The 24,240-nt window shown below is 46.1% G+C and overlaps 1 protein-coding gene across 3 annotated transcripts in view; it reads right to left on the bottom strand.

The window, feature by feature from the left end:
* The window catches only part of tnr (tenascin R (restrictin, janusin)), a 111,058-nt gene that overhangs the window by 4,035 nt on the left and 82,783 nt on the right, over positions 1 to 24,240 (bottom strand). For all 3 annotated transcript variants that reach the window (XM_052087258.1, XM_052087260.1, XM_052087259.1), the window contains 8 exons: positions 22,114 to 22,233; positions 19,746 to 19,889; positions 15,036 to 15,166; positions 12,527 to 12,659; positions 11,986 to 12,137; positions 11,756 to 11,852; positions 6,984 to 7,145; positions 6,036 to 6,199 (listed from right to left, as the gene is read on the bottom strand). In XM_052087258.1, the coding sequence (XP_051943218.1) occupies positions 6,036 to 6,199; positions 6,984 to 7,145; positions 11,756 to 11,852; positions 11,986 to 12,137; positions 12,527 to 12,659; positions 15,036 to 15,166; positions 19,746 to 19,889; positions 22,114 to 22,233 (1,103 nt within the window). The remainder of the gene's footprint in view (positions 1 to 6,035; positions 6,200 to 6,983; positions 7,146 to 11,755; positions 11,853 to 11,985; positions 12,138 to 12,526; positions 12,660 to 15,035; positions 15,167 to 19,745; positions 19,890 to 22,113; positions 22,234 to 24,240) is intronic.

Below are 24,240 nucleotides of genomic sequence, written 5' to 3'. Positions count from 1 at the left end.
CCGTGCGGGACAACGCAGCCCGGGCCTCCTTCCACACGCGATGGGCCCGCTTGAGGTGGTGCTGCACAGAGGGGACCTCCACCTGCCCCTCCTGGGACGGGAACAGCGGCGGCTGGTACCCGTAGGCGGCCATGAAGGGGGACCTACCAGTGGCAGAAGAGACGAGGGTGTTGTGCGCGTACTCCACCCAGGGTAAGTGGTCGACCCAGGATGAGGGACGGTGAAGGCACACACAGCGGAGGGCCGCCCCCAGATCCTGGTTGGCACGCTCGGCTTGTCCATTGGACTGGGGGTGGTACCCCGAGGTCAGACTGGCCGTGGCCCCGAGGGACCGGCAGAACTGCTTCCAGACGCGGGATACGAACTGGGGCCCCCGGTCCGAGACAATGTCCAGTGGAATGCCGTGGAGACGGAAGACGTGTTCGACAAGGAGGTCGGCGGTCTCCAGCGCCGACGGCAACCTGGACAAAGGAACAAAATGAGCCGCCTTGGAGAAGCGGTCCACGATCGTGAGTACGACAGTTCGACCCCGGGAAGGCGGGAGACCCGTGACGAAGTCCAGGGCGATGTGGGACCACGGGCGAGGAGGAATGGGCAACGGCTGGAGCAGTCCCGCCGGCGGCTGATGGGACGACTTGCCGCAGGCGCAGGAGGTGCAGGCCTTGACGAACTCCGTCACGTCGTTGCGGAGCTCCGGCCACCAGAAACGCTGGGCGACGAGTTGCACAGTCCGGTTCACCCCGGGATGACACGCCACCTTGGACCCATGTCCCCACTGCAGAACTTCAGATCGTAAGGGAGGAGGTACGAATAGCCTCCCTGCTGGGCACTCCGTCGGCACCTGAACCCCCTCCAGGGCTGCCTGGATCCGCTGCTCAACCTCCCACTGGACGGCCCCCACGACGCACCGGGCCGGGAGGATGGTCTCCGGGGATCGATCCCTCCCCGCAGGCTCGTGGAGACGGGAGAGGGCGTCGGGCTTGGTGTTCTTAGACCCGGGAGAGTAGGTGAGGATGAAGTCGAACCTGGTAAGGAAGAGGACCCACCGGGCCTGACGGGCGTTCAGTCTTTTGGCGGAGCGGAGGTAGGCGAGGTTCTTATGATCCGTGTAGACCGTAAAGGGTTCCTTTGCCCCCTCGAGCCAGTGCCGCCACTCCTGCAAGGCGGTCACAACTGCCAACAGTTCACGGTTGCCCACGTCGTAATTGGACTCAGCGGCACTGAGTCGACGGGAGAAGAAGGCGCAGGGGTGCAACTTCTGGTCGACCGGAGAGCGCTGGGACAGCACAGCCCCCACCCCCGAATCCGAGGCGTCCACCTCCACGATAAAGGGGAGATCAGGATCAGGGTGCTGTAGTACGGGGGGACTGGTGAACGCCGCCTTCAGGCTTGCGAACGCCGCATCCGCGGTCGAATCCCACTTAAATGGGGTTTTGATGGACGTAAGGCGGGTTAAGGGGAGCGCCTTCTGACTATAACCGCGGATAAAGCGTCGGTAGAAGTTGGCGAACCCCAGAAAGCGCTGCAGTTCCTTGCGATTGGACGGAACCGGCCAGTTAGTGACTGCACGCGTCTTAATGGGGTCCGCCCTTAACCTGCCCTGTTCAATAATGAACCCTAGGAAGGAGATGACGGGGACATGGAATTCACACTTTTCTGCCTTGACGAAGAGCCGGTTCTCCAGTAGACGTTGTAGCACCAGCCTAACGTGTTGCTGGTGCTCGTGTAGTGACTGGGAAAAAATTAAAATATCGTCAAGGTAAACGAAACAAAAGATGTTTATCATGTCCCTTAGCACATCATTAATTAGATTTTGAAAAACGGCAGGGGCGTTGGTGAGCCCAAAAGGCATAACCAGGTATTCAAAATGACCCAGAGGGGTCTTAAAAGCCGTCTTCCACTCGTCACCCTCCCGGATGCGAATCAAGTGGTAAGCGCTGCGCAAGTCTAATTTGGAGAAAATGGTGGCTGACTGCAATGGGGCGAAGGCGGAGTCCAGCAAGGGTAGCGGGTATCTATTCTTAATTGTTATCTCGTTTAATCCCCGATAGTCTACGCAGGGTCGCAGGGTCTTGTCTTTCTTCCCTACGAAGAAAAAACCCGCCCCTAACGGTGAACGCGATGGTCTAATAAGACCTGCGGCGAGCGAGCTGTTGATGTACTCCGTCAATGCCTCGCGCTCGGGTTGGGACACCTGATACAGCCGCGAGGTCGGCAACGGAGCGCCCGCCTGCAGGTCTATAGCACAATCGTAGGGGCGGTGTGGGGGCAAAGAGTGGGCACGATCCTCGCTGAACACCTCCTTTAGATCCCGATAGCAATCCGGCACTCCGTCAAGGCAGATCTCCTCGGGGGGCGTGACACGTTCATGCTTCCCGACGGCCGATTGAAGACAGTGCTGGTAACAATATGGGCTCCAGCTGTCTATCGCTGGGCGCGCCCAGGAAATCACGGGATTGTGCGTCTTCAGCCAGGGTAACCCGAGAACGATCGGGGCATTGCGAGACGGCATTAGGTAAAAACGGCGATGTTCGACATGGTTGCCGGACAGTAGAAGTTTCAACGGCTCCGTCCTATGCGTAACTACCGCCAGGAGGCGCCCATCAAGATCACAAACCCGCTTCCTATCTATCAACCTCTCCACGGAACAACCCAGCTCGGATGCGAGATCGGTGTCCATTATACAGTCATCAGCCCCCGAGTCAACCAGAGCCCGAACCCGCCACGACCGGGACCCCGTTAATATCTCCCCCTCGAGTTCGAGTCTGTTGGGGTGTCCAGGCCGCGAGTCGACTCGCCTAGACTCGAAGGGGGGCGCGCGCGGTCGTGACTCACAGTACTCCTGGTGGGCAGGGGGTGACGACCCCGGATGGCTGGTTGCGGCGTGAGGAGATGGTGGAACGCCGTCAGTCGTCGCTCGGTCGCTGAAACGACGCTTTCTTTCCTCCGCACCAGCGTCCCTGCCTCCCAGCTGCACCTGTTCCTCCGTGGGTGTTCGTCGGAACTGGGACCGATCACCTCCACGCTCCCGGCTTCGCTCCCTCAGGCGATTGTCCATGAGGAGGGAGAGGTCGATTAATTCCTCCAGGTTGGTGCTGTGGTCGCGGGTCGCCAGCTCGTCCTTGAGTTGAGGGTTTAGCCCGCGGCGAAACAGGCCACACAGCGCCCGATCATCGTATCCACTCTGGGCGGCCAGGATCCGGAACTCGATGGAGTAATCCGCTACCGATCGCTCTCCCTGGCGGAGGGCGAGTAGCCGGCCCTCTGCCTCTCTGCCTCGCACGGGATGATGGAACACCCGGCGGAACGCAGCCACGAAGTCGGGGAACGAGGTACGGAGATTCGGCTTGGCGTCACTGGTCGCAATCGCCCACGATGCCGCCGGACCTGTTAACAGACTCATGACATAAGCCACCTTGGCGGCGTCATTAGCATAGGCAGAAGGCTGTAGGTCGAATATGAGAGAGCACAGGTGGAGGAAGTGTCCACACTGCCCGTGCTCGCCCCCGTAGCGAGGGGGGTGTGGAAGCGATGGCTCCCTCGTCATAACGGGATATGAGGAGGGCGCTTCGGGAATAATAGAATGAACCCCGGGGGGAGATGGTCTCCGCTCTTCCACCCGGACCAACCGAGGTTCTAAATCATCGGACCGATGAGCCAGCATGGAGACCGCGCCACGGAGTTCCCTAATGGCTTGGCCCTGCTGACTCATCTGTTGCTCTTGTCGGGAAAGAGCGGAAAAAATTTTTTCGATGTCTGCGGGATCCATGGTGGCCGGAGAATTCTGTCACGATCTGCCCGAAGCGATAATGATCGCTCCGTGCAGAACGAAAAAATAAAGGATTGGATCCCCGGAAAACAGACAACGAAAGAATCTTCTCAAAGCAAAGAGTGTCTTTAATGACAAAAACAGAAAGAGCCCGACAGGGAAAAAACGGAAACACAAAACGCTGGTCAAATAAGGACCAGGGAAGAAATAAGGAAACAACTGAAAACGCTCGCTGAAAAACAAAGTGCGAGGAGCTACTGATTAGGCAATATCTAAGTATTCAATTTAGTGACTAACGCGAATGGCAAGAGTCAAGGCCGCAAGGCAAGAAGGCAACGAGTAATCTACAAATAGAGGAGTTAGCACGAGAGATCAATGGCACGGTGAGGAATTCTCCGGCAGTGGGAGAACTGCCGGAGTCTCATTAATATAGGAGGGTAATCAGCCCGAAATTACGGACAGGTGCGCAGATGGCGGGTGAGAAAACCCGCCACCTGCTGGCGGACACGCGACGTGACAAAAATGACATCACGCTGCTCGTCTTGCGACCGTCACATAACCAAACGCAGAAAACAGGTGAGCTGTGACGCTCGTCAAAATATTCACTTTGCAAATGAGGGAAAGTTTCACAATTTTTCTTTCTTTTAATAATCTTCCATCCTGCAGCTTCCATGCGGCTCCTTCGTTTCTCAAAAGGACAGCGGGAAAGCTAACAAGGCAGGCTGTAACGCTTTGCCACTTGGCATGACGCAGCCTCGGCACAAGGCTCAAAGATATCAGTAGCTTGAAAGGAGGACCAGCTCAGCCCTACAACCCCCCCCCCCCACACCCCCCCTCCCTCCGCCACACACACACACAAACACGCTGGCACTCATGCAAAGAATCGCTGTGATAAACTGTGGCCTTTTCCCCTCCACATAATTCACCTGCCCTGCTCCAGGATGAATTCAATCATTTCCAAGCGTGCAATGCCCCCCCGGGGGACCGCGGCAGACAGTTTGGATCGATAAATATCACGTCTCATAATGGGCGGACAACTGCTGGAGTAGTTTCGGTCCTTGGGAAGTGTGACCTTTTCATTAGAGCTCCGACGGCAGGCCAATCAGTGAAGCCAGCGCAGGGATTCAATCTGATTCACTTACCTAATTAGCCCCCGAGGAGACATTAGGAGTGCGTCGGACCCCGTCTCTTTAAGTGGACAAAACACACTCGCGCACGCGCGCGCACACACACACATCCAAGGCTGTGAAGCGCTTGGTAACTTGCTCAAGGGCACTTTGATGGAGGATGCCTAGTCCAGAGCGATTGAATCTTTCACTGTCCATCGCCGACCCATTTGGGCGGCAAGTCACATTTTCTCTTGCTTTCATCAAAAGGGACCCACTCCATAAAGTAAAATCTAAAGAAAGGACATTGCAAAGCATAACTACTGGTTAACTGTACTAGCAGGGTATGATTTGGATTTTTCCATCCATCCATCCATCCATCCATCATCTACCGCTTATCGTAGATAAGGGGGCAACAGCTTTAGCAGGGAAGCCCAGACTTCCCTCTCCCTAGCTACTTCTTCCAGCTCTCCCCGGGGGATCCCGAGTCGTTCCCAGGCAAGCTGGGTGACATAGTCTCTCCAGCGTGTCCTGGGTCTTCCTCGGGGTCTCCTCCCGGTGGGACATGACCGGAACACCTCACCGGGGAGGCGCTCAGGAGGCATCCGAATCAGATGCCCAAGCCACCTCATCTGGCTCCTCTCGATGTGGAGGAGAAGCGGCTCGACTCTGAGCCCCTCCCGGATGACTGAGCTTCTCACCTTATCTCTAAGGGAGAGCCCGGACACCCTGCGGAGAAAACTAATTTCGGCCGCTTGTATCCGGGATCTCGTTCTTTGGATTTTTGATGCAATTAAATGAACGACAGGAACAACGGCAGACTGTCTTGCAGAGATATGATCGATAATCAAAAACAACGCGAATAATAAGATTGCGTATCAAATAGAATAAAAGGCTTTTGGGGGCGTTTCAAATCCTGTTTTGAGGGATCAACGGTCAGCAAGTTTGCTAGCTGATGAATGGAAATAAATTCGTTCACTGTGATTGATCAATTTTTCCATTCTTATTACACTGACGAGCAGCAATAGAAATTCCGACACCTTGGACTAAGCAACTTATTTGTTCTACCGAAGCAAAACCGGATGCGCATCGGCATCGTGAAAGAAGTGGATTCAAGTGGACCACGCAGCACTATTTATGGATTTCTCTCTTGGACTGACCTGACTGTGTCTGGACTCGCCGTACTTCCCGTTGAGGTTGGCTCGATGGCAATTCTTGTACCACCACGCTCCTTTGTAGGACAAGGCACAGTTAGTGACAGCTATGTCGTTGTCTCGGTCTTTTGTGGAGAAAGGCCGTCCCTGGTGGTAGCTCAGAGAGTCACCTAACGTTTCAAAAGGGGGGGTGGGGGGGGAGAGAAAGCGAGAGACAGTGGGGTGACATGTTAGTTGCTACGGCTGTGCATAGAACGCCAACACGCTGCGCTGACGGCAAAGAGAAGTATAAAAACAGAGCGGATGAGACTCCTAAGGATGAAATGACGATTGTGGTTGAGTCTGACAAAACGTCGGAAAAAAAAAAAAGTCAAAATAAACAGAACAAGGCGGCCCGGTAGTCCAGTGGTTAGCACGTCGGCTTCACAGTGCAGAGGTACCGGGTTCGATTCCAGCACCGGCCACCCTGTGTGGAGTTTGCATGTTCTCCCCGGGCCTGCGTGGGTTTTCTCCGGGTGCTCCGGTTTCCTCCCACATTCCAAAAATATGCATGGCAGGCTGATTGAACACTCTAAATTGTCCCTAGGTGTGAGTGTGAGCGTGGATGGTTGTTCGTCTATGTGTGCCCTGCAATTGGCTGGCGACCGATTCAGGGTGTCCCCCGCCTACTGCCCGAAGACGGCTGGGATAGGCTCCAGCACCCCCCGCGACCCTAGTGAGGATCAAGCGGCTCGGAAGATGAATGAATGAATGAATGATAAACAGAACATCCTGAGCAGGAGGCGGGGTTACAGCTCGCCGAGTCGTTTGCCGGCCAATCGCAGTAGATATCGAGTTCTACATAATAAATGCAATTGCCGTGCCAATGCTTTCTTGTTTGCGCTAACACCGAAAGCATGTTTAGCGGAAGGCTGCAAACACTCCCATGTGTCAATCTAATATCCGAGCACTTACCGGCGGTGCCGTTGTACTCCCCTATCCTGAGCTTGTACAGGTTCCTGGCATCTCCCAAGGAGAACTTATCATAATTGGCGTAGACGGACTCCTGCCCATCCTTCATGTCGATCCTCAGCTCGTAGCGGCCTTGAGCGGAGACCCGCTGGATGTTGTCCAAACCTGCACAACAAGAACAAAACATTGCAAGGGGCCACCGTTGTTCACATTTGTTTGACTTTTGAAAAACTGCAATGTCATCGCTTGCTGTTGAAGGTGGTGGAGTGAAATGAGAACTTTTATGGATTCCGGCACTTAAGTGTCATTCATGTGACATGTTCACAAAACAAAAAATAATTTTTGCAGCTTTTTTTTTTTGACCAGGTTGTCACATTCTCAGCCAGCAGCCCCTTTTTGCCAGCAAAGTCACGCATGATGATCATATGTTTTTCTCCCGTTTCATTCTATTTTCTTATTTTTGTCAAGAAACATGATACTGAAAACAAAGCAAGGCCTAGCGCCACCAGATGTCATGATGAGGGCAGTCAAAGAAAGGGAATTTAAATAAGTCCATCCAGAGCACTGTCCAAGGCTTCTGATATATAAATTACAGAACGCAATCTTTGTCACGAGGCAATGCCAAAAACCAGCTGGTTTTAGTGAGGGGAGAGTGTCGGAATATGTCGGCCGTGGTCTTGTTCTTTATGTTGCTATAAACAGTAGGCCGGCCGCGGTTCATGTTCCTCGCTCGTTTTATGTTGAAATATATTTTGTATTTGTCTCTGCACATTTAAATTGTGTGTTACAACCATTATGGTGCCATTTGTTGTCGCAATGTCTTTAGTTTTGAATTGGCTATTTATTCATTTCACCCCCCAAAATTCAACATTAGAAGATAAACATTTCGAGCCAGCGGCTTAAGCTTCAATTAAATAGAGAAATGTTTTGATAATGAGCAAGTCACACGAGAGTAAAAAGACAACCAACCCCGACAGCCACTTGAAAAAAAAAAAAAACATGCGGAGGAACAAATGATCAGCTGCAATTTTGCACTGTAATGTATCGCAGCATTTTTTTTTCCTTCAGCTGCTAACCTACGTGGTGTGTTGGGTGAGTTACACTGGCAAGGAAACCCAAATGCGAGACCTTGCGTCGCTTTTTGAAAATATATTGTCCAGTCCGGTATCTCCGGAAAGGATTTAGGTGTGACGGGTGATAAGGCGCCGTGTTGACCTGAGAGATCAGAATGTCTTGCAAAAAAAATAAATAAAAATAAGCGAAGATGCTACCATCTACAAGCAGCCTCTCTCAACTGGACTTTTCCCAGATACAATCGCACACCGCCAAAGCCTCGGCTGATAAGGACGTGCAATTCTGCTGTAATACGTCAGCGGGAAGCAAATCTAATCTCCCGTACAAGTCCAATGCACTTGAGGTGACAGGGAGATGGGGTGGGGGAAAAAAAACTGTTGTAGTAATGAAGGTGGAATAGAACGTTGGCTCGTTAATTTGCATGGCATAACATCGCTGCATTATCAGCCTATAAAAATGTCTTCCTTGAATAGTTTCACTGCATGAGTCTCTGCTCTATTCCAAACGCGCGCCGCCATTTAAAAAGGCATTTTGGGCACACGAATGAGTCCTCTTCCTATAACATTAGCAGTAAAATCACCTTGTCACCTTTTATTATCATCATTGCACACTTGCAGGAAAAAGGGCGAGGAATCTAAAGAGAAAGCAATGAAGATAGGATTGTAATTAGAATAAGCGTGCTTCCTCTGGGTTATTACGTTGTGAACGTGACAAAAAGGAAGAGGCACGGCACTGGCCCAGCCTCATTGGTGGCCAATTGCAAAATATAATACATAACAATGAAGCTTAATCTGCATATTCTTGACCTCAGGCCAATTAAGTGTTTCTTTCAGTGACTACAGTTCTATAATTGTATATCACGGTTCTGCATGCGTTTGAGTTGATTACTGTACAGCAAATGGCCGTCCACGGCAATCTGCGTAAGACGTAGGGACTTTGCAATTCCGTCTCTTTTGTCTGAAAATGAGGGGCTATTTAACATTAGGACAGTATTACAGGGCAAACCTCATTTTACGTAATTGTAACGTGACACGTAGCGTTGAATGTCTAACCGTGAAGAGTCCTTATGTCTGTTGAAAGTCATAAAAGGCTAATTTCTTCTACGTTCAGTATGTTTCCTCGATGCGAGTTTCGTAAAATGGTTCCACTTCACTCCGATATGTGTGCCTTGGCAGTAGCATACATATATAGAGACACATGCAAAGAAGACCTTCAAACCTGTCTCAGCAAGTTGCAGTCATGCTAGTCACGTTTCCCAAAGGTTAAAAAAATAGAAATGCCAGCGTGTATTGTTGTACTGTCTGTTGCTGATGTGGTTTTAACACCACTGATGCTGTTCGTCAGCCAGTCAACAGGGTTGACATTGTTAGCATTAAGCTAGCGGTCGTTTGTGTAAGGCAGGGGTGTCCAAACTTTTTGCCAAGGGGGCCAGATTTTATGTGGTAAAATGTCGGGGGGCCGACCTTGGCTGACATTCTTTACATTGAACAACAATATTGTTCAACAAATTTTAGTAAGCCAGTCTGTTTCACATTTCCATTTTTATTTGAATTTCAACAATCTTAAGAATTTCTTTTGGTTCATTTGAAACAGGAATTTGAAATATGACATAACAGTCAATATAAACACGGAGTGATGTCTTGTTAACTCGTGAGTGATGCCCTCTAGTGTCTAAATGCTATTACTCATTTAGTGAATGCTATTACTCATTTAGCCACTAGAGGGAAGCAGTACTCCATGAAACATCACTCACCAGTCGACGAGACCTCAGTCAATGCAACACGTGTTCCATTGCGCTCAACCTGCGGGCCAGACGGCACTGATTTTATGACGGGGGCCGAGGGCCGGATGAAATTCGACCTCGGGCCGGATTTGGCCCGCGGGCCGGACTTTGGACATGCCTGGTGTAAGGCAAAGCTATGTGGTGGTTCCAAATCCAAATATAATTCTCTTTATGTTGAATTTGACAGTCAACTTCAACTGGGAATGACAATTAAAGCTGGAAGCCTCTTTTTTTGTGAATTCTGTTATGATGCTCATGTGTTTCATAGTGTTTATTGCCACTCGCAGTTCATGTTTAGCATCAAACTAAACCTAAAGTGAAAAGAATTTCACGTGTTTTATCAACAACCACAATATTTTGCCTTTGAAGAGTACATTTAGCTTACTGCTAACAAGCGGCAAAGAACTGGAAAACACCTTAGCATCAGTGTTACAGTGTTGAATTCTTTACATTGCATTTCATTATCTTATCACTGTATGTTATTATCAAGTACAATAGGATAGAGTGCAATTTTCCAGAAGGCTGAACCGGATTGATGGCGTGGGGTGGGGACGGTTGCTTACAATGAAGCAAAGAGCCTCTCGACATCCTGAGGTGACATTAGGCTGCTTTTAAAAGAAAGAAGTGCTGGAAGGCTGAAAACAGGGAAAGTAAGTCTTTGAACTCCAAATGGTCTTGAGTCCTGGAGTGCACTCGAGGGGACATGCAGGCTTTTAGGTTTGAATGCAGACACACTTAATGTCCTGATTTAAATTTTTAAAAAAAGGTCAAAATGTTGGCAGCTGGGCAAGAAATGTCATCTGCTATTTGCTAATAAGAAGACAGCTTCACTTTGGTTCTTTTCTCGTGCGCCATTTCTACATAACATCAACAAACCACCGCTCTGGCAGGTAATAGCTCCATTTAGCAAATAAATGATTGATTCATACCTGCAGACAGTGATGTTACGCTATCATTTCCTTTTGAGATAGAATGTTAAGACCTTCTTTTAAAAAAGCCTGTAATGCTGAATAATAGGTATCGCAGATTGCTCAAAATCGGGGATTGATGTAAAAATGACACCTGACTGCATACTTCTCACTAATGGACGGATGGCTGCCTGAACCCTTTCGTATCATGATGCTAAAAAAGTGAGCAGTGAGCATTGTAGTGGAGTGATAATATAATATAAAACTCCCTGTGGTTGTATTTAATTTGTCTAATCAAGAAGCTTAAAAAAAAAAACAACAAAAAACCCAAACAAATTTTCTTCCTCTCAAGTTCTTAATGAAATATTCATGTAATAATCTCCTTTAATCATCTGCAGCAAAACAACTGCACAAAAAAATGTGGCATTTTGAGGAAGGTAACTCATTTGCACATTTAGTCATGAATATGATTATTGTTTCATAATGAGTGGTGGTGGGGCGGGGGCATCAAAACAGTGAGGATGTTTTGTTGGTTTTCCTTTTCAGGATGTGGGGACGGTGAGATTACAAATACTCAAAGTATTAAAAAGTGTCTTTGCCTTCTTGTTACACAAAGCCAGAATGTAATTTTTATATTTGCAATAATCACGATAATTTCATTGTTATTAATCTTCCACGAATAACTCCTTTTTCATAAAAATAAGTGTACTGAAGGAGCCCCCCCCCAAAAAAATGCATCTTATCCTTGAGAAATTATGGTACGTTTTAGGACTAGAACCCTTACCTCCGTTTTGATGAACACTTGGGCCTACTAGACTACTCAATTGAATTGTCAATCGTGGTGTGCAAGTCGACTAGTTTTTCTGGTGGTACACCAATATTGCCAATCCTAAATATTCTTAAGGAGGGATTCGTTTTTCATTCAAATCGAGGGGCATTACAGTATTTGATCGAATACAGTATACCGGTATGTTTCTTGACCATTTGTGATTCAGCCCCGTGAGCCTTACCTAGCCAGAATTCATCCTCCAGGTTTCCAAAGCCGACCCGGTAGTCGCTCCATTTCCTGGAAAAATCAGTCAGGCCATTCTGACGTCTTTGAAACACCTGGGAAAAAAAACAGTGATAACAGACAACAGATATACATATACATATACATATACATATACATATACATATACATATACATATACATATACATATACATATACATATGGAACCGATCTGGGCAAGGTCTTACAATCCAGCCTCCTTCGTCCGTGCTCATGTCACAGTACACCTGCACGCCCTGGCTGGGGTCCCTGTTGATGTAAATGGTGTAGACGCCGCTCAGCGTCTCGCCGTTCAGCAGGTGCTGGGCGCAATTTTGAGGCGTCGCAAACAACCGACTCCCTGTAGACGAGCAGGGGAGGAGGAGGAGCTATGTCATACTTGAGAGGATTGGAGCTTTTACCGCATACAGTACATGCATGGCAAGTGGAAATAAGTATCGGCTTAGAGGGAAATAAGGATTTTACAGCCCCCCCCCCCACCAGCACCACACGCACCCCTAAAGCTGCACTTAAGATGCTTTGTACTAAAACTGGATCAAGTGTAATGTGACGTGAAGTAGCACACTGATATGGAAGTTATGACTTGAGCCAGGGAACGAATTTCATTTGCCTCCATAGTGCAAACAGTCACACATTTTATTGCTTTTTTGCGACCTACGAGGACCCAAAAAATCACCTTATGTTAAATCATGAATGCGTTTGTACGTTTGCATGTCAGCGAGCGTGTACCTGTGGTGAAGGTAGTGGAGATGACAGCGCTGGTGTCGAGACCCCTTGCCGCCTGCAGCTTGACGGTGAACTCTGTTGTCTCGGGAAGCCCCTCCAGGCGAATCCAAGTGTCCTCTGCGTCGAGAATCAGCTCCTAGCGGACAAGAACACATGGACGAGTTTTTGGCACATGTGAGTTAGGCTACAATAGACATTGAAGCAGACGTAGGTTGGTTTTAACATCTCCATTACGCTGTGCCAAAACACCAAAATTGGAGCGGTCCAGAGAAGCCTTCCAGGTATTTTTCTTCTGTAGCAAAACAGAAAAGTGTTTGCCAAAGAAACTCTGGGAAACTACAGAAGAAAAGTTATGTTTACAAAGAAAAACAAGTACCCTCTGGCAACTTCTTTATGCAGAAGTTTGTTTGTTTTATTGAGCATATATAGTACGCACAATAACAGGTTTACAAAGGTCAAACAAAATTATAAAAGGAAAATTAGAAATAGTTAAAAGAGAAAAAAAACACACATCACAGTTATATGCTCAAAGGAGTAGGAAGAAGTAAATAACTTATCTAGTCCTACCCCTTATTATGTAACTGAATTGTTCATTTTTCAAAACAAAGAAATGAAAAACTACATATCATTAAATATTTTTACCCTTGTGTATACTATGCTATTCTATTTCTACACCTTTTGGTTTGTATATATATAGTTATTCTTTCTTCTTTTGTATTTCGATTTTCTGATATTCATTATAATTAGCATTCCTTGAATACAATTGTTAAGTTGATCAAAATCCAAAACAAGAACAAACAGTTATATTACTATATTTTATAAGTATATCAAATGTATCTATTTTAATTCAGATTCATGTAGTTATTTTGCAAGTTGAGCCGGTAAAAAGTTGTTACCATAATGAGAGCTGCTAGCTACTAGCTAGCTTGCGAGCTAACAGGCTTCTTCAACTCTTTTCACCAGGGGACGAACGGACACTTACGTATGATGTAAATAACATCAAGCTGTTCTGTAAACTGGCAACTCTAAAACTGGTGACTGCACACTCTAGTCTAGAGGTAGAAATTGGTCTCGTAATAATAACTCACAGTTGCGCCAAATAAACCGCTAGAAAAAGCAAATGAAGGTGCTCAAGATTACGAGCTGGATTTCGTGATGTAGCTTGTTATTGTGTTTATTTGTGCTATATAAACTTATTGGATTCTTACCCACATTTGGACGAAGCCCGATTCCAAAATGACGATATTCACATTTGGGGGAATTGTGTGATTTGAAGCAGGCAATGTAAATGCAGCAATACAGTTTTTACACATCAAATATGAAGAAGCACAAATCAATTATTTAACGTGTTTTGAAACGCAATAAATATCACACATTTCCCGGCAATGTGTCCGTGTGAATTATGCAGGGGAGCAGCTGGTAAATTGTGTCTCTCTTCCGTCTCCAAGGACACCGCCGGTTTTTAGGGTCAAGACAAGACATTTACTGCAGGCGAAAGCGAGGATGATATAAAGCCTTACAAGCATAGTGGTGATTTTGTAGGTGTGGTTTACTTCGCATTCGGTCAAATGCCCGGCAGACGTGTCCTTGTCCTTGTGAACCAAAAGGTGAGGAGTTATCTTTCCAAGGCAGCGCATAAAAACGCAGGGCCATTACAATCTATTATGCGCTGTATATGTTAATCAGATAAGCCACCGCTTCTAATGATAGCAATTTAAAATCTCTCAGGCAAAGGAGCCGCGATATTATTGAATTTGTAGCCAAAATACATTTCGTGTAAGACCTTGTAGAAAAGGGCACTTCAAATTGGAAAACACTTGATGTCGAACTGCTAGGCATTTTTTAAAATTCTCATCACATCAGTTTAATTCCAACGCAAGGCGTCATTCATTTCCAAAGCGGATGACCACATTGATGACTAGAAAAAATTAAAAAATATATATATATATATATATATATAATATATATATATTCATTCATCTTCCGTACCGTTGGGAACAGAGACTCGCCACGCTTCGCTTTTTAGTCAAGGGTACCTGTACATAGAAAATTCATTCATTCATTCATTCATCTTCCGAGGCGCTTGATCCTCACTAGGGTCGCGGGGGGTGCTGGAGCCTATCCCAGCTGTCTCCGGGCAGTAGGCGGGGGACACCCTGAATCGGTTGCCAGCCAATCGCAGGGCACACAGAGACGAACAACCATTCGCACTCACACTCACACCTAGGGACAATTTAGAGTGTTCAATCAGCCTGCCACGCACGTTTTTGGAATGTGGGAGGAAACCGGAGCACCCGGAGTAAACCCACGCAAGCCCGGGGAGAACATGCAAACTCCACACAGGGAGGCCGGAGCTGGAATCGAACCCGGTACCTCTGCACTGTGAAGCCGACGCGCTAACCACTGGACTACCGGGCCGCCCTATATATATATATATATACCGGTATATTTTTTTTTGTTGATTTTTTGAAACATTTTTTGGAAAAGTAACCCAAGTATGAGTGATGCTTACTTTACGGTTGCCGTCAGCCGACTTGTAGGTGAGCATGTAGTTGTCGATTTCGGAGATGGGCGGTTGCCAGGAGATGAGAGCGCTACGGTGATTCACTTCGCTGGCTGTCAAGTTCAGAGGGGCGTCCATAGCTGTCCAAAACACGATAACAGACAACCCATTTGAGTGCTTTGGCTTTTGTGATGCCCGGCTTGAAGTGCAGTCAATTGTTGTGAAAACATCGTGATCGGTTTGGTTCGAAAAGGTCAAGTCACGGAAGAAAAAGAGTTTTACGACTAACTTACATGATTCTACGCTAAAGTTGAATTGATGATTGTGTTGCTTTTTCAAGTCAGAAGACAATACAAAGTGAAATTTCCAAAGCTCAAAGTCAGGTTGCCCGTCTGATCCACACCTTGTTCGTAAGAAAACGTGCGCGACTCATTTGCCAGATGCACCAGACGATACCATCGGCGGCTATAAAACAGTCAGAGCAGCTGCAGCGAGCAAATGTCACCTCGCGGGCTGTAAATGAATACCCTGGAAATGAGACACGGCGGGGTAACGTTTGACTGAGCCATCGCTGTGTCATTGACGGATAATTGCTTACAAAAAGCTTCAAAGGGATGAGCGGGCTAAACACGTGCTGTAAGGGGAAAAAAAAACTTTTCCGGGTTACCCGAAGACTTTTTCAACTGCAAGAGTAAGTCTATAAATGAATTTGAAGGATGAGGCCACATCAAACTTCACACGCGTGACAACACTTTTGCTTGTTTAATCGGATTAACGGGATACTGCCTTGGCTTTGACTCAAAGCAGTCAAAACATTTCTGCTTATTTTATCCAGTCGCTGATGAGTCAATGAATCAAATTGGGGTGGGGGGGGGCATATTAGGGAAACGTGCCTTTTTAATATTCTGCCATTCTCTGGATTGCCTGCCCTGCCCATTAAATGTGATTTTAAACATCCAGGCAAATAATTTAAATCTGCCCCCCCCCTCCCAAATTGTAGTAGAATACAGTTCATGTAAGAACGAGTGTCTATTTTTTTTTTTTTTTTTGATGACAGAACTGAGCTTCACTAACTATGTGAAATGCAGAATGTGGGTGTGTTAGATCAGAGATTCTCGGAGTGTTGTGCGGGTATCACAAGTGGAACTGAACTAGGAGAAATGCCGAAGTACAGTTCCGTTGAACGATTTGATTGAACCTTTATGTGCAATACATGTTACCAACCAAGATTGAAAAAGTTTATTTTTTGAAAAAAAATTTCTGGTGCTATGGTACTTGGTGTAAAGAGTTTTGAGAACCACCACCATGATTGTCATGAACAATGGAGAACGGAAATAACAAATCAATAATATGTTTCTGGTAGGTGAGTACATTTTCCAGCATAATCAAAGGAATACAAGTCTCCCAAGCAATTTCTAGCCGATTACGAACACCCCCGGCAGGATTGCAGAGAACGGAGCAAGACCACTTTCCGCATTAGCTTAAAATTCATCACATCCTGAAAAGCAAACGGGTGGGTGATTGTCAAGCCCACCAGAGTTTTACCGCAGATTACATCACATCGCATGGCGGTACATTCCGACTTTGCTTTGCCGACACTGCTTTACATAAGACGCTGCGACAGTGCCACAATTTTGCCTCTCTTTCACCACTTTACATCACCTGTGTTTTGGTAACCTACAATGGCGGTGACCGGCTACAACCTCATTTTCCTGCGTGATAGAAAGAAGGTGACTTGAAAATAGGTTTTTGGATCAGCTTTTCGCAACTTTTTTTGTGCATGCACATGCGGATTTTACATGAGGAAAATTTTGGTGAGTGCAACATTTTTCTGTTGTTTGAATACTGTAGCAACAGGAGGATGAAAAAGTGAATTGTACATTCTGCCATCCAATGCAAAACCATTTCATTGTTCTGCCTGTCACTTTTAATCGCTGCTGTCGATAGATTAACGTGTAGGCATTAATTGCGGTGAAGAAATAATTTTTTTTGGACTAGTTACGTGAAATTGGATCATTGCTCGAATCTTAATTGAAAATAACCATCAAATCCACTTACTGCATGAGAGTCAAACTCAAGGCCCGGGGGCCAGATCTGGCCCACCACATCATTTTATGTGGTCCGTGAATACAAATCAAACATGTCAACTTCCATGATGCTTGATAAAATTTCGATCAGAATTTAAAATTCTCATATGTAAAAAATAAGAGACATTTTGTAAGCATTTTCTTGTAACCAAAACCCTCATTACAGAAATGTAAACAATAGTTTAATCAGCCGTTATGATTGACTTTTTAAATTTGGTTTCAGTCACAACGGCCATCCAAGGGAAACGGTCACTGAAATGTGGCCCATGACAAAAATGAGTTTGATCCCCCTGACTTACAGTATTTATAAAACTCTTCAATTTACAACCTTACGACTGCACTACACTGCCCCCCAGTGGCCTCGGAAGTCATATCGAGGCACCCCTGCGTAAAAGGCTTCTTTCTCAATGCCCACGCTGACCGACGTCAGCTCCCCCCTCCGCTGCGCCTATTATTCGCTTGACAGGGCAGTCATTTAAGCCCCATTCTCAGCAATTCTGATCGTCAGTTCCACAATGGGAAACTTGACATTTAAATAGAGAACCAAGAGAAACGGAGAGCTGAACGCATTTAGAAGAGTGTCACCGACTCAATGGTGCACATGAAGACTGAAGAAAAAAGCTGCGGTCTTCGGCGATAGGTGCAAATCTTCCACACATTCCCACCACATTTGATCCCCCTTGCACCTGATTTTTGCCTTTCCCTCCCCATCGCCTATTCCCACATCACCGTGAGCTTTGCTTCTTCATTGCACTTTTTATCTTCTCCATTTCCTTCCTCTTCTGAGTCTATCGTCCACCTCGACCCCCTTATCTGAAGTCCCCAATTCCGACTGCATATGCTACAGAATGAACTGAGTTTATCTTTCGGTTTGTCTCGTGGAAGCTTTCGTGCCGAGATGACAGGCGAGACTTGAAAGGCGAGCGGGCAATATTTCTTTTCAATTAGCATAAATTGACCATGAGGCGCTATTTCCTCATTTCGATTTTTTTTTTTTTTTTTTTGAAGCAGGTGAGCAGCTGTTCTGTCGGTTTGGCTCGGAAGAGGATTGAGCCCGAAACATTAACAGAGAGTATAAACAATGCTTTATGGAATGAACAGACACAGAGGCAGCAGATGGGATCATTTGCTCATGCTTTCGAAATGGGGTATTACTTCACAGGATGGGGGGGCCCACTTAATGTCCCCCACCTCCCTTATTTAATAGAGATAAAATAGTCATTCAAATAAATAATGGACCTCGCTTATTTATTTATTTTTTTTAGGATTCTTATTGCGTGTGATTGACGGGCGAACGGTCCGGAGTGGACCATTCGAAGTCAGCTGAGAAAGGCTCCAGCTCGCAATGACTCTAAGCATAATTAAAAAAACAGATGGAAGGAAGATTCCTCGTGTTTTTTGTTTTTTTCCCAATTGACTTGCCGGATGTCAACAACTCAAAAGGACTGATTATTCATTCATTCATTCATCTTCCGAGCCGCTTGATCCTCACTAGGGTCGCGGTTATGCGGCACCGAAGTGAGGCTCCCCCTAGTGGTTGATGTCATCATCATCCGATTCTCGTGTCGCCTTGTATTGTCTCTGTCATTCCTGTCAGAGACGTTGAGGAGCATCCGAATTCAACTCGCAGGTTTCCATTTTCAAAACGGAAAAAGACTGAAGGTGACACATCAGCCAGGACTTGTCGTTTCCAAACGTGAAACGCCTTCAACGTTTGTTTACTCGCGTTGCAAGGTGGAGAAGTAAAGCGGCACCTTCATGGTCCTCCGGTGTGTTTCTTAGCCTCATTTATGTTTTCAGATCTCTGCAGCACTACTTTGACGTGTCTCATCTCTGCTACAGGAAACATTGACGCTCCTCTGGGAACAAGAACTCCTCGACTTACTTTTTAAAAAAAATGTATTTATATATATTTCCAAAAAGTTTGCAAAGTTGTAAGCTATGCTGAACTGTAACAATTGTTCACAAATGTGTTCGTTCTCCCTGGAATGGTGAATATAATTAAAGGTGGAGCAAGGTTTGTGTTGTAGCAGTTTCACCATGTCCAATTTAAGATGGATTGACACAGGGAGACAATTCCACTTTTTTTTTCCTATCTCGCAGGTAGTAGCACAGTTGACATACACGTCCTGGCAACATAAAAAGTCGAATATGTTCATGTGGAATCAGGTCTACTCCAAATGTGGAGAAATTTGTATGGCTTAAAATTCATTAAAATGTATGGAAAAAAAGACTTTAAAAACACATTAAGGGCTCTAGACTTTTTTTTTTAACCAGGAGCACAGTGGCCATACACCAAAAAAACTGCGTTTGTGTTTTTCTAATATGGAAAATAGCATGCGCACACAGAATATTGTAATATAGAGTTTGCGCAGTATAATTCGTTGTGATTGAGCGGTGAAAACTTGAAAGTTGGGTCACTTGTGACGGGTCACGTCAAAAAATAAAAATGTTCGCTACAAATATTTCTGTGACAGAAAAATACAATCCGCAAAATAAAACCTGTGATCTCCTGAGAACACAAACAGGGAACTGCTGCACACGCATGAGCACCTCCATTCAACCATATTGATCTTATTATGATCATCGTCGATGCACGGAATGGACAAGCGTTAAGAAAAGCATCGCTTACGTGTTTGGAGATTGGCGATGACCGTGCCGCTGGTGAGGGGACCTTTGGTGGCGTAGAGGGCCAGTGAGTAGGACGTGCTCGGCTTCAGGTTGGACAGCTGGTGCTCCTGCTTGTTGCCCTCCACGAGAAACGTATCTGCTGTTACTTAAAAAAATAAAAATAAAAAAGTGTAGATGTCACCAAAAGCCTGACAAGTGTCAAATACATACGTGCATTCATTGCAGTTTAAATTTCATTTCTTGGGAAGGCCACAGTTTGATTACCTTGGGTACTTCCGTTGAATGGCAGTTCTTTGGCAGCGCAAACTATAAAGGTTGTCTGCGGTCCAATCGGAATACCTTTGAAATGGCGAGCTCAACTCATCTTTAATCAATACACCAATCAAAGGAGAAGCTGTTGACCATTCGTCTAACAGTGAATCCATTAGGGGCTTTAGTTTGAAAATTGACTCAGAGAGCTGAGCTGTATCCGAACAGGCAAAGAAGCTGAAATAATGAACACGAAGCCATCCTTGATATTTGCTTTCTGCGAGTTCATAACAATCAGCAAGGACGGTTGAGCACGAGGGATTTTTCACTTCATGGGGTGATCTACTGTATTACATAATCCCATCATGCTGATTTCTGTGACACACGGTTGACAGTCCGACCACTAATTTTATTACAACGGCTCGTATTCCAAATATTTACTCAGACGACCCGATTTTAACTCGTGGTTTGATCAACGCCGGCAGAAAATTCCTGTCTGGCCAGAAGCACGCGTTTCAGATGACAAGTCATTTAAAATCATCGATTGCAGCAGAATAAGATGACTGTGGGCGAGACGGAGTAACCTGATTATCTCAATGCTAAAGGTTAATGACTGCCGACAGTGGCCAAAGAGACAACACTATGCATGTCAAGTAGTTTGAGGGGGGGGGGGCAGCCTTGCTTCGATGGATCACGAAGCAAATTATAGCTGGAGACCCTGAGAGGCCGAGCGATATGGCTATCTTTCATCTGTCTGGATAAGGCTGTCAGACGGTGAGGACACAGGCGGCATGGCAAAAAAAAAAAAAATCACGCTGCAAGCTAACTACAATGTTTCACCTGGCCTTAGAAATTCAAGCAAGCACGATGAAGGATGGTGAGGGCAAGACAAATGGGCCCTGTGTCACACATTTAATGGGAGAAAAAACTGGCCGTTTGCCTATTGTGTGGCATCTGGCCTCAGTGTCTGACTGATGAAACAGAGAGAAATCTTGAAGAGAAGAAAAAAAAAAAAAGACAAAGAAAAATCACGTCCGACAGCGCTCCCACTTGCAAGGGAAGTCAAGAATATGGCTCTCTAATTACAGATTTTTCTAAACGCTGTCGAGAGAGTGCTTCTCTTAAAGGAGGTTGGTTAGCATAACTTCATTGCCGTAGTAATGTTGAAGAAAGATCTGTTAAATTTGTCATTTGAAACTTTCAATTTGTCGAAGGTAGTGGTCAGTACATGTTGGCCGGTATTCAAGGCATCTTGGTCGGAAATGTGCAATACCTGACAAGCCTCAAGATGCCGTGGAAGTCAAAATGTTTCTTTATAATATGTTCGATGCGCTCACATGAGTCTAAAACATAGTATTGGCATGTAGATCGCATTTGTGGAATATGAATTCTGCAACAAAATGCACCCATTTTTTTTTTTTATCCAAGGGCGGCCATTTTGTCACTTACTGTCGACTGAAAATGACATCGGAGTTGTTCAGGGCTTAGGTAACAACCACTCGAGGGTCACTTGTTTCCTGAATTTGGTCATGTGATATTCGCACTCTGAGTCGTCTTCAATGAACCTATTCATTCATTCATTCATCTTCCTAACCGCTTGATCCTCACTAGGGTCGCGGTGGGTGCTGGAGCCTATCCCAGCTGTCTTCGGGCAGTAGGCGGAGGACACCCTGAATTGGTTGCCAGCCAATCGCAGGGCACACAGAGACGAACAACCATCCAGGCTCACACTCACAACTAGGGACAATTTAGAGTGTTCAATCAGCCAGCCCTGCATGTTTTTGGAATGTGGGAGGAAATCGGAGCACCCGGAGAAAACCCACGCAGGCCCGGGGAGAACATGCAAACTCCACACAGGGAGGCCGGAGCTGGAATCGAACCCGGTACCTCTGCACTGTGAAGCCGACGTGCTAACCACTGGACTACCGGGCCGCCTCTCAATGAACCTAATGTGCATATTTTCGGAAAGTGGCGGTGGCGCGGGAGAAACTCACACAGGAAGGCCGCAGCCAATATACGAAACATGAACAAACGAAGCAGACGTGCTAACCACGATGTAGCTTCTGTGTGATTTGTCAACCAATACAAAAAGAATACATCGATACAAGACTACAACTTACCTTGGTCGTGCGTGAGAGTCAGCACGTAATTGTCGACGTTGGACATTGGTGGGTTCCACCTCAGCAGGGCTCCTTGCGGCGTGATGTTGAGCGCAGTCAACTCTGATGGCATGTCCATGGCTGCAAACGTCACAATATTTGTAAAATATGCATTTCATGTCGGCACGTCAATGATCTCTTCAGGTAATAAAGGTGTTATTCCCATTTATAGCGCAGAGATGAAATCCTGTACTCTTGTCGTACTTTTACATCCACGACTGAGTGGCCATTTTTGACTCAGCCAGTATTTTGCATTAGTACCGTATTTTCCGCACCTAAAAGCCAGCGGCAAGAGAGAGTTCAACGTTAACGAGTCAATGTCATAACTTGCTGTTGGTTAAGTGAACCATGTAAATACGTGTTACTGACATCTGATCGTTCTGTTGGTGTTTCCTTGAGAGCAGCTCCATCTAGTGGATGCATTGTAAATTGCGTCTTATAATGCGGTGCGCCCAATGTATGAAAAAAAATAAATAGGCCATTCATTGAAGGTGCGCCTCATGATCCAGTGCACCTTTTAGTGTGGGAAATACGGTACTGGTTAATTTATGAAACTTGGCCACTCGTGACCACATCATCGGTGAAATAGTACGCTGCAGACGTTCACCTTCGCCTGTTGTTGCTCAACCTCATTTTAAATTCATTCTCAGACGGCTGAACATGGAAGCAATGGATTTAAATTTAATGAAACCTTTAATGTCACTATTTTGACCCCAATTTTCCCCTCGGGCATGTTATTTTGCCACAGAATGGAACATGGCAGGCAAACACAGAACCGGGAGTGCCGCGCGTTGTTACTTGTATAAAATATTTAATACTGTCCTATACTCAGCAGAATTAGAAAAAAAAAGTCTCCCTTGTCGAGATACTGTGGTGACTCCGAGTCCTTATCACTTGGATGGATGAGCAAACCTGAACCAAGTCATTACTTTAAGTACCAGAAGGTTTAAGCAAATTATGAGGAAGCTTATTCGGTCAATTAGATTGCCAATGGGGAATACATAGAGCGAGACCGGGGGCAAAAATAAAAAAAAATAATCCAAACCAAATGGCCACCTCTCTTTTTTTTTCTTTTTATCAAGGTCTTTGATAATCCAATCACCGCAGCCCATCTTCTGATTGCACTTTTGAATCACGGAACAGAACTAGAGTGAGTTTGAAAAGTGGATAGAAGATAAATGGTTTTTCGGCTCGGCTATTAGTACAATTCAAGAGAAAATTTTCTAAACTGAAATCAAAAAACACAAGGAGCAACTTTTCATTCAGTAATTAATCAAGCAATGATTTGGGTCATTCTTTGACAGCGCAGCACAATTAGCGCGAGATGCATTCAGGTGACTGATCACAACTGTTCACACCGGGCCATTCGCATCGCCAGGAAATAAAAGGTATCAATGTAGAATGAAATTAACTGTAGCTAAATGTACGTCGTTTTCAAAGTTGACTGTGTGAGTTTTTATTTTTCTGTATATTTGATTTGATGGGATGCCGCATGCGGCGCTCCACATGAGTATGCTGAAGACACACTCCAGTCTTTTGGTTTGGAAGTTGTGTTTCTTGTTCGCAAGTCCTATCAGCACTTTGCACTTCGCACCGCGACATGCTAATTAATTGGCAAAAAAATTAGACGGGCTGTCTCACCCGGCACGGTCTGATGTCGCACCGTGTACGTGCCGCCACAGTGGAAATGCAACCGTGATTTGGATTTACAGGACCTGCTCCAATCCGTACCGAGAAGCCAGTTTACGACAACCGAAGCGACTTGTACCACGCATTATTGACATGAATGCATTTTTCATCCCGGTGTCTTTTGGTGTGCTCCTGAATACATTTATTACTCTTCAGGAAACGCTTTGATAAGTCCTTGGCTGGACACGGCAGTCTCGGAACACACCAGCTGCCCTGGGTGACCGTGAGGTCATTCTAATTTGTGCAGTGCCCGTGGCCACCATGTAGACCGGATAGAGAGGACACTGCAGTTCTTCCTGTCCTGACCTGTCATTAAGATTCAAATGACAGTTCTTCTCCAACACATAAAAAGGGAAGAAAATGTCACGTCACAATAATTGGTATCATTTAGAATTTAAG

The sequence above is a fragment of the Hippocampus zosterae genome, chromosome 15 (assembly GCF_025434085.1).
Source record: "Hippocampus zosterae strain Florida chromosome 15, ASM2543408v3, whole genome shotgun sequence".
NCBI classification, from domain to species: domain Eukaryota; kingdom Metazoa; phylum Chordata; class Actinopteri; order Syngnathiformes; family Syngnathidae; genus Hippocampus; species Hippocampus zosterae.
Note: the sequence above shows the minus strand (reverse complement) of the source record. Positions and strands in the feature narration are given on the sequence as shown.